This window comes from Nasonia vitripennis, chromosome 2 (assembly GCF_009193385.2).
Source record: "Nasonia vitripennis strain AsymCx chromosome 2, Nvit_psr_1.1, whole genome shotgun sequence".
Lineage (NCBI taxonomy): Eukaryota > Metazoa > Arthropoda > Insecta > Hymenoptera > Pteromalidae > Nasonia > Nasonia vitripennis.
Genome location: NC_045758.1, coordinates 8,634,384 through 8,651,784, shown reverse-complemented (window position 1 = coordinate 8,651,784; position 17,401 = coordinate 8,634,384). Strand labels below are relative to the sequence as shown.

At 35.9% G+C, this 17,401-nt stretch overlaps 5 protein-coding genes across 14 annotated transcripts in view; 3 read left to right on the top strand and 2 right to left on the bottom strand.

The window, feature by feature from the left end:
• Positions 1-4,822, top strand: part of LOC100118814 (TNF receptor-associated factor 4) — a 40,326-nt gene extending 35,504 nt beyond the window's left edge. For 3 of the 5 annotated variants that reach the window (XM_031923139.2, XM_031923137.2, XM_008209890.4), the window contains 3 exons: positions 2,642-2,908; positions 3,003-3,581; positions 3,650-4,822. In XM_031923139.2, the coding sequence (XP_031778999.1) occupies positions 2,642-2,908; positions 3,003-3,581; positions 3,650-4,003 (1,200 nt within the window). In that variant the 3' untranslated portion in view covers positions 4,004-4,822. Of the gene's footprint in view, positions 1-582; positions 2,281-2,641; positions 2,909-3,002; positions 3,582-3,649 lie in introns of those variants that run through there. The other 2 variants (XM_031923140.2, XM_031923138.2) reach the window with 2 other exon arrangements.
• A 171-nt stretch (positions 4,823-4,993) lies between these two features.
• Positions 4,994-7,168, top strand: LOC100679194. Its single transcript, XM_003426743.5, has 9 exons — positions 4,994-5,128; positions 5,234-5,298; positions 5,388-5,479; positions 5,552-5,725; positions 5,798-5,991; positions 6,060-6,204; positions 6,274-6,550; positions 6,630-6,796; positions 6,884-7,168. The coding sequence occupies exons 1-9, from the start codon at positions 5,113-5,115 to the stop codon at positions 7,101-7,103; spliced, it is 1,350 nt and encodes a 449-aa protein (XP_003426791.1). The 5' UTR covers positions 4,994-5,112; the 3' UTR covers positions 7,104-7,168.
• On the bottom strand, positions 7,114-8,683 carry LOC100118882 (probable DNA replication complex GINS protein PSF2). Of its 3 annotated transcripts, none has more exons than XM_032596559.1 (4): positions 8,469-8,683; positions 7,722-7,972; positions 7,535-7,643; positions 7,114-7,427 (listed from the first exon to the last, which is right to left on the bottom strand). In XM_032596559.1, the coding sequence occupies exons 2-4, from the start codon at positions 7,964-7,966 to the stop codon at positions 7,218-7,220; spliced, it is 564 nt and encodes a 187-aa protein (XP_032452450.1). In that variant the 5' UTR covers positions 7,967-7,972; positions 8,469-8,683; the 3' UTR covers positions 7,114-7,217. The 3 variants fall into 3 exon arrangements, with proteins under 3 accessions (XP_032452450.1, XP_031779005.1, XP_031779006.1); XM_031923145.2 differs by having other exon boundaries at positions 8,314-8,493; XM_031923146.2 differs by lacking the exon at positions 8,469-8,683 and adding an exon at positions 8,135-8,291.
• On the top strand, positions 8,529-12,280 carry LOC100118916 (NEDD4-binding protein 1). Of its 2 annotated transcripts, none has more exons than XM_003426745.5 (7): positions 8,529-8,752; positions 8,972-9,175; positions 9,264-9,506; positions 9,586-10,181; positions 10,254-10,899; positions 11,027-11,236; positions 11,490-12,280. In XM_003426745.5, exons 2-7 carry the CDS (start codon positions 9,000-9,002, stop codon positions 11,692-11,694), a joined length of 2,076 nt encoding a protein of 691 aa, XP_003426793.1. In that variant the 5' UTR covers positions 8,529-8,752; positions 8,972-8,999; the 3' UTR covers positions 11,695-12,280. The 2 variants fall into 2 exon arrangements, with proteins under 2 accessions (XP_003426793.1, XP_001602782.2); XM_001602732.6 differs by having other exon boundaries at positions 8,534-8,752; positions 9,000-9,175.
• On the bottom strand, positions 11,900-17,144 carry LOC100118952 (DNA excision repair protein ERCC-6). 3 transcript variants are annotated; one of them, XM_008209837.4, is made up of 15 exons: positions 17,037-17,144; positions 16,802-16,968; positions 16,478-16,716; positions 15,851-16,401; positions 15,659-15,788; positions 15,443-15,595; positions 15,243-15,370; positions 15,012-15,166; positions 14,621-14,935; positions 14,346-14,540; positions 14,101-14,256; positions 13,790-13,900; positions 13,512-13,715; positions 12,538-13,441; positions 12,074-12,464 (listed from the first exon to the last, which is right to left on the bottom strand). In XM_008209837.4, exons 2-15 carry the CDS (start codon positions 16,847-16,849, stop codon positions 12,271-12,273), a joined length of 3,483 nt encoding a protein of 1,160 aa, XP_008208059.1. In that variant the 5' UTR covers positions 16,850-16,968; positions 17,037-17,144; the 3' UTR covers positions 12,074-12,270. The 3 variants fall into 3 exon arrangements, with proteins under 3 accessions (XP_032452410.1, XP_008208059.1, XP_008208058.1); XM_008209836.4 differs by having other exon boundaries at positions 16,802-16,958; XM_032596519.1 differs by having other exon boundaries at positions 11,900-12,464; positions 16,802-17,081.
• Positions 17,145-17,401: the final 257 nt, after the last annotated feature.

The window sequence follows — 17,401 nt, the reverse complement described above, 5'->3', positions numbered from 1 at the left end:
ATGGAAATACATCATTGCGATGTACACGAATTTCATCAGCAGCAGTAGCAGAGTTCAATAATACATCCTTCATTGAGTCGAGCAGCGGTACTTCGCGTACGCATAGAACAAACCTCCGTCCTCGCTCCCGAACTTTCCAACAGCGTCTCACGAAAACAAGGCCACCGTCAGTCTCGCGGGCACCCGCATATAACGCCCCGCGTGTATTTATTGCTATACCGCTTCGCACCGCTGAGGCCCAATAGATACAAAAGCGGCCGGTCACTTATATGTATAGACCAAGTCGTTGGGTTCCTCGACCTTGTCCCCGCGCGCGCAGGTTGCAACGCGTCGAAACCTGTATGGGCAGGAGAGCCGGTAACTGGTCTCTTACTAGATTGCAAGAGCCCATAAGTAGCTGCAGGTTATATCTCTCGCTCGCGCGAAGAGAGAGAAGATGATACTCGCTTCGCTCTCTCTTTCTCTTTTTGCTCGGTTTTTCGGAGCCGCTTCCGTTGCGAGGAGGCACTTATGGATCTCTCTGCGCATAATTTGCGATTTTCCGCGCGCGGGGTGGGGGGGGCTACTTATATGGGGATACAGTCCCTCTCTCGAGCGAGTGAATTGAAGAGGAAAGTGAGCTTGGAATTTCGATTTGCGTTGAAATGGGCCTCGTAATCGCTCGTGTTTATCTATCATTGCCGAGAGCGAGAGAGATACGTTACTTGGAAAGTTACGGGAGCTTCGTTATAAAAAAAAAAACGTGTCGCTGTGGTACAGACATTCCTAGTCCGTGGCAAATCCCTCTATAAATACATCTCCTAATACATGTTTCATACTTTGATGTAATAATAGACACACGTTCGAAATCACCGTATATAGCAGCATCAAAGTTAAGCCATTTAAACAGCTCCCAAAATACACGTCAACATCGCGCGCACTCCCGACACCCAAAAGAAGGAAATCGTCGCGCATTAATACACACAGCCTCTAAAACAGATATATAAGCCCCGACTGCAGCTAAACGAGCCGCCGGACAATCCTTTACGACCGCTCATGATCCGCCGAAACACGCGAAGTAAATCTCCATAAATCAGAGACACTCCTCTCACACACAGACGCCGAAAAGCGAACCAAACGCGTATTTATTTCGGCTCCGACTCAAAAGAAATCTTCTTCCTCGTCGTCGTCGTCGACAGGTATATCTAGTCGGCATTCCGCTACTCTCGCGCCTCCGATCGTCGATGTCTCCCACGTAGTTATGGCAACCGCACCGGGAGGCTCTCGCTCGCGCTCCCGCTGAGGACGTCTTCGACCTCAGCGGAGCTGCCGGTTATTTTTGATGCGCCGACACGGCTTTCCTCGAAGAGCTGCTGCGGAAATTCGTCGAGATTTGAAAATTCGCGCCATTTCTCCCGTTTGTTTATTCCTGCCTGCGCACGGTATTTTCGAAAATATTTACAACCGTACACTCGCACCGTGAAATACCAAACGGACCGCCCTCGGACGACTCTATTTTTCCAATACACAGTAATGTTGTCAGGTAGAGACGAGATTACACACCGGTGTCCCTTTCCCGGTATACAGACCTCCCGGGCTGCTGCGCCTCCACACGGCGGCACTTTTCCTTTTTTCTTTCTCGCCGACTTTTCTCTCTCCTCGCTCAAAGCTATTATACACACCTTTCACGTTGCGCGCGCGCCATAATTCACGATCGCTCGGGGAGTTTATCGGCGATTATCGGCCGGTGCTAGACGGTGAAAACGTCGCTTCTTCCTCCCTTTTGTCGGCAAACGGAGCTGCTGCTGCTGCATCTCTCTTCGACGGATAGAACGATGAGCATTAGGAAGGACTCCCCCTCCCCCCCGAGATCTATCGCGCGCAGTCGAGCGTAAGTAGAGCCGTTCCCGTTGAGATCGAATTATTTCACTGTCCCGATTGTTTTCTAAGAAAAAATAATACCGTATGCAAATTTTCGCTTTATATAGAAATAGCTACTGCTTCTGCTTCGAGGAGTCTTGAACTCGAGCCAAGTACGTAGTGCACTCGTGCTCCTCGATTTTCGCCTAAAAATACCTTACACGCACGCAGCCGAGTATAGGTGAGCGACCTCCCCTAATTAACGCCCGGCGCGCTTTATATGAATAATTTCCGCGAATCCTATATAAAACGTGCTCCCGATGAAAAGCGAGCAAACTGCACTTCCGAGCGTGTATGCAGCGCGGGAAATTGGATCGGCTTGGCGATTGGAGAAAAAAAACCTGTTCCCCGAGCTCGTGCCTGATGCTGTGTGTGTAGTAGGTAGGTACTTATCTAAGAGAGGAAGAAATAGCGCCGGAGGCCCCGATAATTAACCTCTCGCTTCTGCCCAAATATGACTCGCTCCCGCGTGACGCGCGCCGGAGTGTTATATAGTACTTTTTTTCGCGGAGCGTGCGAACGCCGCCTCGGGCGCTTACTCTAAGCTCTCATTAGCATAGCTCCGAAAGGAGGATTTATAATAATTATTGGACCCGGCCGGTAGTTGGACGCGCCCACGCGCGAGTCTGATAGTATGATAATAAGCCGAAATACGCGTGTAGTATATATATATATATATATATATGTTATAATGGTTGACAATACCGATCGTAACAGGTTTCTTCTCGCTTTCGTCTTTCAGACCTTCCAGGATCTCGAGGCCGAGAAGGCAATAATGGGCTCGATCGTCTACTGCATCCATCACAAAGACGGCTGCAAGTGGTCCGATGAGCTGAGGAAGCTCAAGGCCCACCTGAACACGTGCAAGCACGACGCCGTTCCCTGCCAGAACAAATGCGGGGCTATGATACCGCGCGTGCTCATGGACGACCACGTCAAGTACACCTGCGCTCAGAGACGCGCGCGCTGCGAGTTCTGCGCCAAGGAGTTCACCGGTTACACCCTCGAGGTAAGCTATTGTGCGCCGACTGCGCCGACTGTGAACAAACTATACTGCTAAAAATGATTTTTCCCGTGCTAACGAGGCCACTTTCGATTTGCAGAAGCACGTGGGCACTTGCGGCTACGAGCCGCTCTACTGCGAGAACAAGTGCGGCATGAAGGTGCAGCGTCGCCACCTGAGCCAACACAAGCTCGGAGAGTGCGCGAAACGGCTGATGGCCTGCCGCTACTGCAACAAGGAGTTCGTCTTCGACACCCTGTCGGCGCATCACGCCAAGTGCGGCCGCTTCCCCGTGGCCTGCCCGCACCGCTGCGAGACCGCCGTGCTGCCCCGCGAGGACCTCGAGGTCCACCTCAAGGACCACTGCACCACCCACCTGCTCTCCTGCTCGTTCAAGGAGGCTGGCTGCAGATTCAAGGGCAACCGCTTCTCCCTGGACAAGCACATGGAGGAGTCGACCAAGACCCACCTGAGCCTCATGTGCAGCGTCGTCTCGAAGCAGCAGCACCAAATCACCAGCCTCAAGGCGGCCATGAACAAGATGTCGCTCAACTACTCCGGCACCCTCATCTGGAAGATCAGCGACTTCGCCGCTAAAATGGCCGAGGCCAAGTCCAAGGAGGGCGTCGAGCTCATCAGCCCCCCGTTCTACACTAGTCAATACGGATACAAACTTCAGGTATGCGTCATACACACGCGCGATTTCTCTCGAAGAGCTGGAATATTCACTGATCGTTTTCGTTGCAGGCTTCGCTATTCCTGAACGGCAACGGCACCGGCGAGGGCACCCACATCTCCATCTACATCAAGATCCTGCCCGGCGAGTACGACGCCCTGCTTCGCTGGCCCTTCTCGCACAGCGTCTCCTTCACGCTCCTCGATCAGGCGCTCGTCGCCGACAAGGCCTGCAACATCGTCGAGAGCTTCATTCCCGACCCGACCTGGAAGAACTTCCAGAGGCCGAGTCGCGAACCGGACAGTCTCGGATTCGGCTTCCCTCGATTCGTCTCCCACGAGATGACCAAGAAGCGACACTTCATCAAGGACGACACGATGTTCATCAGGGTGAAGATCGATCCCAGCAAGATCGTCGCTGTTTGAATTCGCGCGTCTAATGTCTGGTTTTTCTGCTTCGTTGGTTGGAAAGTAGGCCGTATACTTTTATCGACTGAGAAGACGAATTAGTGTGACGCTTGTGTCGCTTGACCTGCGGGGCGTATGAATATCAGTGCCGACTGTGTACACTGCCGCTTTATCTTGCGGAGATTTATTAAGCGAGTTTTTATCGTATAAGATTTTTAAACGAAATGTAAGCCAGTATGCGTTCTCACTATATATGTTAGTTTCATTTCGGATCAGAGATTTTTTTTTTAATTCTGTATCTTCTTGAATTTAACGTTGACGATCTATTAGATTCTTTTAGAGATATATGCGATGGTCCCGGAAGTCTTCAAAATTCGTTCTGTTCCAAATACGAAATCGAAAAGATCTTTCAGTACTATCCTTCTGCATTTATGCGAGCTACCTTACAACTCGATACTTGTAGCTTTGATACGCTAATTCGTTAGCATAGAACACGCGAATGACGATGCTTTATTGACGAATTAGGCACTATTATGCAAGTTTCCGTAGTGTGTAACCTCCTGTGCGTATGCCAAGGCAATTTGTCTTCACTTGTGAAGATATTGAAGCTTGGACATTTATCTTATTGTAATATAGATTGTAAATATTGTGCAAAGCATTTAATTATAAAAACGAAAAACTATTAGTCATTTAAGTAATTTTATTTCTGTACATAAATTTGTATTATTTAGCCATAGGTGGAGAAAATGTGATTGAAATGCTAGTGAATGTATGTAATAATTAACACAAACAATCAAAGACAATTGTAATAATAATAAATAAACTCTATGTGTTAAATCAAAAAGAGCTGATTTATACTTCTTTTTTAAACCTTCTTTATTTTGTTTACTGTTTTAGCTTAAGAAAATAGATTGTTTAGAAGCTGGATGAAATAAAGAATTGAATATACTCTTTTTCCCCAAGAAATCTGGTCACGATACCGATTCATGACATACTATGACTTAAATCATATATATGTGAAAAAGCTTAACCTTAAATGCTTCTTTAAGTTCTTAATAGTCCGTGATCGTTTCTAGCACCGCGGAAATTAGAAGATCTAAAAAAGACACATTATCGAGGATTCTACCATGGATTATATCGAAAGTCCGTTTATGCTACATATATTAAATTTATATAATCTTTCAAAACTTATATAAATTTATATTCAAACACATACAAACTCTATACTTAACATTCTTTTTATTCTAGTCACTTATCACGATTATTTAGCAGAGTGTGTAAACTGTATACTATTTGATAATTGGTTGATATATGTAAGCCATATTACACGCTTTGATATAAACCTACTTTTTTTAAAAGCATAAATAGTCAAGCTAATATTTTCACAATTTATTTCTGACAGGATTGGGAGAATCATTTACTGAATTATTACAACCCTAACAAAAACCCCTTGCCTGCCAGGGATATAAATTTTAGTGTGAATGATGATCACATGTAAAAAAATTTATGATTATTTTTTAAATTAAATAAAATGTTATTTATTATACTAGTTAATTTTTTTTTCAGAGAAATCTATGATACCCAGTATGAAATAGAACCTTATACAGATATAGTACCTAATGTTGAGGGGCGATTAACAACTCTCTGGATGTGCACATCCATTAAAATTAAAAATGGTAAAATAAGAGGCAAAATGTGTATTCGTAATATCTCAGATCCTCCTCTACATACAGAATTTGAGTAGGTACATACTTTTTCATGGTATCTTTTACTTCTGATGATTCATAATTGTGATTTTTACTTAAAATTCAGACTTTCTCTAAAAGATGCAGAAATGAAACTACTTGTTGGATTCTCAATAGATAACAAAGATCATTATGATGGTGATTACTTTGAGTTTGATAACTCCGTATATACAGTGAGTTCTGAAAGTCTATCTTTTACATACACTGAACAAAATTCAAAAATAGTATCAATTTTTGATAAAATAGCAGATGCAAGCCAAAGTATGGATTATTCATTATTAATTCTAATATAAGAGAAAGAGCTTTTTTTAATTCTCCCTTAATTTTAGAAAAACTTCTCAAACAGTATCTGTTGGACTATTTTACAAAAGATATCTATACTGCTGCATTAAAATTTGAACATGAGAGTCTTTCAATAAAGACAACTGTTAGTGATCAAGTTGGCGCAAACTACAGTTTACGAAATGTATTAAGGTATACTTTTGAAGAACATTGCAATAGTGTTACATAAAATTATATAAAAATTTTATTTTACATATATAGATTACACAATAGAAAGCTTCATACAGCTTTTAAAAATTTAGCTGAAAAAATTATAAGCTTGACTAATATAATGGTACAAGAAACTTCAATGAAGGTTCAAGTAAAAAAATTGTTTGGGCTTATTAGTTTACCAAACAATGAAAAGAAAATCCAAATTTATCATGGCTTTATCAGTAACTTACATTCCTTAAAAATAGTAAATGATAAATATATAATAGTGTCAAAGAAAAATGATTTGACAATACTTCATATTCCAGTTGTATTTGATCATTTAAATGCAAGTAACATATACTTATATTTTTTATATTTATTAAAGTTACTCATTTTTAATATTCAAACAATTATCATGCCTGCAGATAAACTATCAAAACATAGAGCAAGATAAAACCAAACAAACAATTAGTGATGTATTTTCTGTACAAACTTATACAGTCAAAGAAGCCTATTTTGTAATGTCTCTTAAAAAATTGAATCCAAGTAAAGTGGAATTTAATTTGATGGATTTCAAAATAATGAATTTCAAGTAAGACTAAATAAGGAAAATAATATGAAAAAATATTTATAACTATATTTTCAATTCACACAATATAAAATATTATTCTATTATTAGATGTATGTCCAATGTGCAAGTTATTATGACAATGGACTATTTAATTACACATGCGGTTGAAGAAAGTATGAGATCTTGCATAACAGAAGTATTAAAAAACGAAACCCTCAACCACTTGGCAATACGTCCTCCAGTTGAAATTGAGTATTATGGAAATGAGTTTAATGCTGAAGAAAGTGATGATTCTCAAATGGAAAATGATTCCAATGTGGGAGAATAAAACCTCAAAGTCCAAAATATGTATAAATATATTTTTATAAATGTTTTGATATCCTATTACTTAAATAGAGTTTTCCTTTACAACCTACATACTTACAATCATAATAATAATATTCTACTGCAATGTTGCATCCAGGCTTTGAGACGCAGCAGATTTACCAGCCTGTTCCATATGCAGCATAATGTCTAATGCATCTGGTAATAAAGATCGTATACTATTGATTTCCATGGCTGTAAGATGATCTAGTTTCGCATACGTTCCTTCATTTTTAACAAAACCAATTACAGAACTGCGTAGCTTAGCCATTCTCAAATCCCAGATATCCTGCAATCAAATAATACGGTATTACTACATATAATTTCAATAAAAATGTGCTATTTTTGTATTTCAGTAGTAACATTTATAATTACAATCATATAAAATGCACAGACCTTTATTATAGTTCTAATGTTATCAACATCTGGTATATCATCAGGTGCAGCTGTAAGTAACATTTGTGCCTCATCCATGAAATGATTATTTGGCATTCTTGTAAAGAGTCTTAAAAAAAAGAAATACATTAGTTAAACAAAATGTTAATTCAACAAAGAATATATAAATTAACAAAAGTAAACTAACTTAGATTGTTTTTCCTCCTCCAAAATTTCAGTTAACTTTTCCATGTCCATCCATTCTTGAGCAACTATTCTGCATTTTTGTTGCTGTTTAAGGCTCAATGCAATCCAAATAGGCACTCTGACAGGTAACCCAGCTCGAAATGGTCCAATCGATCCGGAAATTAAATGAATAACACCAAAACTAAAATTTGGCACTATGCTGACTAGCTGTTTCTCTCCCAGAAATTCAACTTCACTTGGATCCATTATTCACTAGCGCATGGAGAAACAATAATGTAACTCTGGATGATTATGCATAAGAAGTAACATTGATAAATTAAGATGATCGATTCTAGTTAAAGAATTTGCTGTAATTTGACATGCAACAACACTCTACAATTTAATGTACACACACAATAAACCTCTCTTATTAACCTTTTTCAATTTATTTAAAATCCATATATTTTTAATAGAATGTCTCCCAATGACGTTTACAAATATACATAAAGATATGAAAAATTTTGTATTAAATGTTTTGATGTAAAAGCAATGAGTGACAATTTAGAGCATGTTTATATGATTTATTTGATGATTGTATTGTAAGTTATACCTACCTACATACACTCCGAATATACGACCGTTGTCATATCGTAACTGTTTACGCGCGCGTTTCGTTCATGTTTATGTTTGCAGAATTGTCCGAACATTAAGGTTTGATTGGACTACGGATAAACGAACTACTTCATCGTGCGTTGAAAGCAGTACCTACCTATATTTTTGATCCAACTAAAATCGGAATATCCTATATATATATTAAAGACGGTTCAGGTATATATATTCTGTACAATTTACATGGCCACTGCGCACGAATGCGTATATAGCTATATCTTGTGTCTAGCTGTGTTTTGGTGTTTCTCGCATCTGTGCCCTGTGTCTTTTTACGTTACAGAGTGTGTTTAAGGTTATCTTGACTTATACAGACTTGTTTAAGAACGTGGTTGCGTGTGTGCAGTTTACTAAGTAAACTCTAAAATTATAACGTGGAGAAAAGAGGTAAGAATCCAACATACTATTACTTTATAGGTTAAGTAGAGCAAAAATTTATTCCTTGACCGCGACGCTATTTCATTAAAAAAATTTATATGGCTCTGCAAGTAATCCTGCAAAATTTTCACTGTAAACATTAATACGGTCAGAGTAGTGTACATACATACATACTAAATCTGTCAATGCTTATGTATGAAAATACTCTATGCCTTGGTATATTTGTAGACTTTACGTAAGTTTACTATTTTACAAGATGAAAACTAGAAAGAAAACAGTCAAAACACCAACAAAAGGAAGAAGAAGATCAAGTGTGATTATGGTAAAAAAGAGTCCAATAAGACGAAACCAACGTCGAAACTTGAAAATCCCAAACAAATATAGCATTTTATCAGATTATGAAAGTCCTTTAAGATCTCTCAAAGACAATGGGTATTTATATTGTATTTCATTTTGATCAATCTTTTTTTTTAGTTAAATGTAAAAATCTCAAAAATATGTATAACTATTTGGTTAATAGTGAACTGAAACCATCAACATCAACAAGCCTACCAGTAAAGGAAGAATGTATGAAAGAAGAGCACGTAGAGGAGATATTCCAAGATCAAAAACCTATTCATTTATCTGTAACAACAAAATGTAATCCTACAGATTCTGAAGTAGTTAAACAAGAAAAAATTGTTAAAGACAATAGTAGTAGTGAACAAAACAATAGTACTCAAGATTCAATGGCTGAAAATGCTGATAAAGCTGTATCCAAGAGGTAATGATTCATAATTTTATTTTAATAACTATTTTTGAATATAACATATTGAATTTAAGTAATACTTTTAAAATTGTAGCCAAAAAAGAAATGCATCTACATTTGTTGCATCACGTGACAAACCTAATCTTAAAAAACGGAAACTCAAGAAAAGCCCATTATCAAGAATGAATGAGTCTAAAGAGCTCAACACATTGTCCGAAAGTGTAATCATCATAGATGATTCACTAAGCGAACAAACAGCACTGAATAAAGTAGAAAAGAAGAACGAGATAATAAAAGATATATTAACTAGTAGTGTTGAAAGAAGTTCAGATTTTAAGTCATCAAGTACCACATTTACTGAAAAAATTAAAGATACCAAATCAGTAGTCGATACGATAAAAACTTATCAAAATAATACTTCAGAACAAGCTGTGAATTCAATCAGTAATCATTTTGAATCTTTGCAGTTCATGTCTCGTAGAAATGTTGATAATTCAAAAACAGTCACAAGTAATGAGGATGTTGTAGAAATAGATTGTAATGACACTATGATGGAAATGGAAGCTTATCACAATGCATTCAATCAAACTGCAGATTCACCACCAACATGTCCAAATTTTGCAGATTCTGTTATCGTAATTGATCCAGATGATGATGAAGATAATGTTAACAATACCGATCAGTCCCCTGGTTAGTACTTTTGATTTAGTATATTAAGTATTAATAAATCATTTTATTTAAGTGTTACGATATATTTTTCAGCTCTAAAAATTGATGGAGTAGCAAAACCTTTAGAGGACTGCTTTGTTGTTTGGTCATCATTGCCTAGCACATCTACCAGCACGAGTAGTACAACAACTACTGAAACACCTACATTTAGTACTAATCCCCTTTATAATAATAATTTAGACATCTTAAAATTTAATAAAATTTTAATAGATACAAATGCAGATATCAGTAACTTGAGGTTTTTAAACAACGAAAATAACAAAATGAGAAAGAATCAATTAAAATCTCCCAGGAATGTAAAAGGAGTCAAAAAACCATTGCTGAAAACAACAATGGACAAAGGAAAAACATCGGTAAAAAATTCAGCAAAAGGTGCATCAAAATTTGTTGACAAAACTACAAACGGCTTTTTAGCAAGAGCCGCCGCAAAGGCTTCAACAAAAGTTGTAACAAAAACTACAGCAAAGGTTGCATCTAGGACTCCAACAAAGACTGCAGTAAAATCAAAAATAAAACCGACAGGTACACCAACAACGGTTAAGAAGAACAGCAAGAGCAATGGTCAACTCATATTTTCATCGACATCAAAAGAAGATGGCGAAAATAAAACCGCTAAAAAGAAAAACATGAAAGGAAAACTTCGAGAGATCGTCATTGATGGCTGTAATGTTGCTATGGCGTAAGTAGCATACCATGTTTTCCTTCTTTAATGAATGCTAATAACATATTAAATGATTAATTTCATTAATTTAACATTTTTTTAAAATTATTCATGATTAATCATTAGTTGCATTATTTTCTATTAGGTACAATCATAATAACATTTTTTCGGAAAAAGGAATTAAAATGTGCATTGAATATTTTACTAAAAGAGAGCATGTTGTTAAAGTTTTTATCCCCCAGTCGAGAAGATCTCTGAAATTTCCTCTTTTAGAAAAGTGGTTCAAGGAAGGAATAGTTGTTTTCACACCAAGTCGTAAAATTGGCAACAAATTTATCACGTCTTATGATGACAGGTAATTATTAAATTCTATAATTTTCTGAAGATCGAATATTGTATACAACTGCCATTTTTTATAATCGCCAAAGTATTATTTTATGATTCATTTTTATTATAGTCTTATTGTCCCCTCATTCAAATAAAAAATCATATGTAATTATCTTATGAATATGCAGCTGTATCCAATTTTTAGTAAACCATTTTTTGCATTACATATCAAAATGTAAAATAAATCTATAATACATATCTTTATTAATCACGAAATGCAGGTACATCTTGGAGTATGCTGCAGCTTGCGGTGGTATCGTGGTATCGCAAGACCAATTTAGAGATTTGTACGTGGAAAAGCAGGCATATCGAGATATTATTGAAAATAGATTGCTAGTGCCAACATTTGTGGGGGATTATGTCATGTTCCCGGAAGACCCTCTAGGGAGGGACGGACCCTCGCTAATTGATTTTCTAAAGCATTGATACTATTGATACAATAACTCAAATTTGTAAAAAAGAAGTGGCGACAAATTTGAAACATGAATTCGATATGACAAAGGAGAAATTCGAATTAAAAATTTCTCAAACGAAGTATCGATTCAGGTTATTTTATAACTTGGGAGTTATAAACGCACAAGTTTGTTGTCCGCCGTGTATATATTATTTTTGGTACACCACGAACTTTACAAGGGTCGTTGTAAATTTTGACTGTAGTTATAAAATTGTTTGTAGAGTTATGCATAAAAAGTCTGCGGAAAAAAATAATGTAAACATTACGTTTGAGTCGCCGTGTTAAGCGAAATAAATTTTCATTAATTTTTTCCTTTGAAACTAAGATTATTTAAGACCGTTTACTATATACTTTATGAGTATTTTTATTTAAAGTGTTATGGAAATAGTTTTACAAAATGATAAATTATTTATATTTTTGTGTTTACAATATAAAAGATAATATAAAAATACTGAACAATTTACATTACAACTACACATTATTTTATAATACAAAAACATACAAAAGGACTTTGTACAAATATAAACAGAACGATAAATAAAGACTTGTTAATCGTCATCATCATACTGTTCTTCGGGAGGTTTATCCCAACTAGGCTTCCAACACCATTTTCGCGACTGCCTAATGCAGTCCATTTTTTCAGATGCCGTCGACTTTGCAGCTCTTTGTAATGGTGTTTCTTCTTCAGGATTAAGTACAGCATTTGACAACACTGATTCGTGTTGAAAAGCAGAACTGACAGCTAAAAACGAATACTTCGATTAATGCAACTAAATGAAAGAGTTTTTGTAATCAACTATTTATTGTAAGTTTACCTGCTTTCGAAAATAATTTTGACAGTACATACTGATCATCTGCAGTTGCTATTGGATCTGGTTCTTTAGACTTGCCCAAGCGACGGCCGATTAAACAAGAAACGCGTTCTCCTTCAAACATTGCTGAAACTGAATCTTCTACTTTTTCCTTATTTTTTCTATGTTTTTTGTGTTTCCGATGAGCCTTTTGATGCTTACTAGCTTTAACTTTTTTCGCATTGCCAGAGGATTTTTTGTTCAGTTTAGAAGTAGATTTTCCTGACGCCTCAACAATTTCTCCCTCTTCAACATCTTCTTCAGTACTATTCATTTTTGGTCCGATTTGTTTGAGTTCTTTCTTTTTTATTGTTGCTGACTTGTGGTCTACTTTATCATCCTCAGTAACCAATGATTCTTGATCTATCGTTTTTAAATTACAGCTTTCATTTTTCTTATCTTCAATTTCGTTTGCATCATCTTCATGCACTGTGTTATCAAATTCTTTGGTATCAGTAATATTATGTACAGAATCAACCGAGACGTCTTTATTCTCACCAACAGAACTTGAATTCAAACTTGAATCACTTATTTTTTGTTCGTCTTTAGATGTTGTAGCGTTTGAATTTTGCTCTTTAGTTTTATCTTTAGCAGTATCAGTTTTATTATTTGCTTTCTCACCAATTTTCTTGCTAAGTGCTGCTGCAAGTTTTTTCATTGCTTCGATTTTACTTGAAGAAAAGTTAGATTGATTAGGAGACAATTTAGAATCTCGAAACAATTGATCAGATTCACTACTTCCACCGCTGATTGGTTCGTTTAAATTAAAAAGTTCAGTTAAATCTGTTGTTCGGAATAAACGACGTTGTCGAGGGTCCTCAAGAACTTTGTTGGAAAGAAGTATTTTGAACACTTGTCGATGATACATCTACAATTAATAAGTTGTTACGGTGTCTGAACATTAAATTTATAACATTTTACTTCTTTTACAAATTTACCTTTTCTTCAATAGTTCCAGCAGTAATCAACCTATAAACTGTTACACTTTTTTCTTGGCCAATTCTCCAAGCTCTTTCTCTTGCTTGTGCATCAGTTGCTGGATTCCAATCTGGATCATAAATGATCACTCTATTAGCTCCAGTCAAATTAACTCCAAGACCTCCAACTCTTGTTGTTAACAAGAATACAAAGTAAGAAGGATCCTGCAAAGTCAGAAAAATTCAATTTTTTAGCAATACAAATTAAACTTCGGTTATAAACTTTTGTAAGAACTTACTTGATTAAACTTTGTAACTGTTAGCTGTCTCTGACCCATTGGAGTAGTGCCATCCATTCTCAAATAATTGTATTTTTCTTTTTGTAATAACCCTTCTAAAATGTGCATCATCTGTCGTAATAATATAGATTTAATTTTTGTAAATATATTATACATAAAAGTGCTGCTTAAAAAAGTTACATAATATTATCTAGGCGTAGCCAAAATATTATTAACTATTTTTGTTTCTAAATAATATTTTAACCTTAACTACACTTAGATATATACGAATAAATTATCATTCAATTATAAAATTTATTAAAAATGTATACCTGTCTACTCTGAGTAAATAAAAGAACTCGATGACCTTGTTTTTTCCAGATTTTCAACAATGAACGAACAACCGTCATCTTACCGGCTCTTTTCCAGTGACCAAATTTTTCCATTTCATTTTCATCCACTTCTAATGCAGCATCTTCATCAGATTCCTAAAAAAAGGTATTTATGTATTATATAAATTATGTATAGGACTTTAATTCTACTAATATACCATCATAAATCTCTAATATGTACATACTTCTTGATTATTATCAGTGTATAAAAACAAGTCAGGATGATTGCAAATTTTTCGAAGCGCCGTCAGTGCCACAAGAAGTCTAGCTCTGTACCTTCCACCTTCCCGTCGTTCGTGTATAACGAAAGAAACATCATCTGATCGTAAGTATTGTATATACAATTGTCTTTGTTCTTCTGTTAAACTACAAAATAATACCTAAAAGATTAGGATTCCATTATCAAGTTCAAATAAGGATGGTATTGAAATAATTCAACAAACAATTAATTCAAATTTACTTGTTCATTCTTGTCAGGCAAGCTGACATGATGTTGAACGTCGAATTTCGTTCTTCTGAGCATGTACGGTGTAATAGCATCTTTTAACATTGTCGCGACTTGAAGAGCTGTTGCCTCTTGCAATTGACTGGCATTAGCATATCCACCTCGGGTAATAGGACCTGCGCAATGTTCCATAAACGCAGGTAACGTACCAAGTTTACCAGGTAGAATGAAATCAAACAGCGACCACAATTCTTTCAGGGAATTTTGCATAGGACTTCCAGTCAAAAGAATTCTGTGTGGTGTTAAAAATGCTTTTACAACTTTGCTTACCTACAAAACATTAATTAGGATTTGTAGAATGCAATACTATTTTTTAATAAAACTGAAATTAATTTTTTTATCATACTTTTGCATCTGGGTTTCGGATTTTGTGACCTTCATCTAGTATGACATAATGCCATTTAAACTTCAATAATGGTTCTTTGTGTATCAGAACTCCAGTATAAGACGTAACTAGTATTCCACCATCTTTTAATGTATGCAACAGTTCATCAATATCCCCTATAAATTTAATTCAATAATCGTACAATTGATATAATTGAAAAAATAATGTATATCAAAAATTTTGATCTCTCACCTTGGAAAGTACCAGATTGATGCAAGATTACTGCACGTAAGGTAGGCCACCAATCATGAAAATGTTTTACCCATTGTTCTAACAAAGTGGCTGGGCAAACAATAAGTGAGGGTCCTAAACCTCTAAATCTGCAATCCAGATAAAAATTAAAAAATCTGATCGTAGGAAATTTGTCTTTATCTATAAATCTAATTACGCACCTTCCTCCATCAGACAGTAAATCACTGCAGTCTAGTCCTGCTAGAAATGCTATAACTTGAACAGTTTTACCTAAACCCATTTCATCTCCTAATAGGCCTCCTAAATTTCGTGAATGTAATTCCCACATCCATTTGACTGCTACTTTTTGATATCTTAAAATGAGGATTTACTTTCATTTTTTCTTGTTACCATGAAAATTAATGCTTTATACTTACTTATAAAGATGTTTCCATACGCGTAATGGAACTTTAAACAAATTATCTACCTTGTGCAGGGGCTCATTTTTTTTGTAATCACTTTGCTCTACCCTTTGCCTATAAATATCTTCATCTCCATCGTCTAGAACTACAAATAACATTTTATTTTTAACAATGATGACAATTGGATCACGTTTGCATACAACTGACCTCTTTTTACACGTGAACTTTGCTTGGACGTGATGCTTTTCTTTCTTCTTTCCGATTTCTTAGCAGTCTCTTCCTCTGAATCATATTCATCACTGGGAACATATTCACTTCCAGTTTCACTTTCCTCTTCATCTAAATTGAAACTTTTTCTAACTTTAGATACCTGCTCATGAATAAGAGTATTGCTCGTTTCAGTTGAGCTTTCTAAATCATGAATATTACTATCTAAGTTATTTTCATGTTCTTCCACAACACAATCTAATGCGGAAGGCAGATCTAAATCCATAGGTGTAGAACATTGTTGCGTTTTGGATGTAATTGTTTCAGATTTTTTAGAATGCTGATTCTTTGAATTGATTGATTTATTTTTCTTTCTCTCTGCAACATTAGATTCTACCATTTTCATTTTCTTAGTAGGAATGTTACTTTTCTCTTTTTCATTTTGAGAAATTTTATTTTTTTTCAAAAGTTTCTTCTGTTTAGCAAGTTCTGCTTGTCTAAACAGATACTTTTCTAGATCTAGAAGTTGTGTAGATTCTTTAAGAGTTCTCCTATAATGCAAAGATATAATTTAAATTTACATACATGTTTATTTCTTTGTTTAATAAAATATGGTAAATGTTTTACCCTAAAACATTCTTGGTATCTTTTTCCTTTTTAGCAGCTTGAAATGGTGTTATTTCCCCAGTTCGAACTTGATCTTGTAATCTTGCTCTTAAAATACTGCTTTCAGGTAGTTGTTCAGGATTTCCTTTCGATTCATTTTCTTTTGGTAAATTTTTGCTAGTTGCATTGTTTTTAACTAACTTTTTTATGTCTTCTGCAGCCTTTTGTAAAATACTAGACTCAGATTGCATAGAAATAACCTGGAAGTAGTAGACAAAATATAAATATAAATTATAGTGTTTTGAAAATTTAAAACGATTAAAAACAAAGTTTAACCACACCAACCTCACTAATTTCATCGCCATCTTCTCCACTTTGATTTTCAACCTCCATCGTAATAAATTATTATTAATCAAGTATTCAAATAATTTCTTCTTTTACGTATTATAAGGAAAACTTCAAATAGGCCATGAATGTACAGGGACATCGAGGTTATACTTTTCTAAACAATACTGTAAATGTATATTGTTTGTTTGGCTTTTCGATATTCTTAAATATTTATCGATACATTATAACTCACATTTAATACGACGTAAATAAAAGAAATAAGTACTTTCTTAGAAGGGTTAACTAATATTGACAACTGTCAAATAGCACGCGCCACGGGATCCTTGTGCGCACATCAGCTGTTCTGACGGGTCGGCAAGTCGGATTTCTTAGCTCTTGTTATATCTAAAGAGTAGGTATGTGTTTGCATTTTTATCGACAGAGAAAATATTATATATTCAGTATTTTTTATGGATAGAATAAAGATATCTACAAAATTTGATTATTTTTTGGTTTTAAATTACTCCTATCATTCATATTTTAAATAATTTCAACCGTTTACGTATGCAAGGTTTTAGCTATTGGATAATTCCTTTGTGGCTTTCTCTTTTTGCAGCA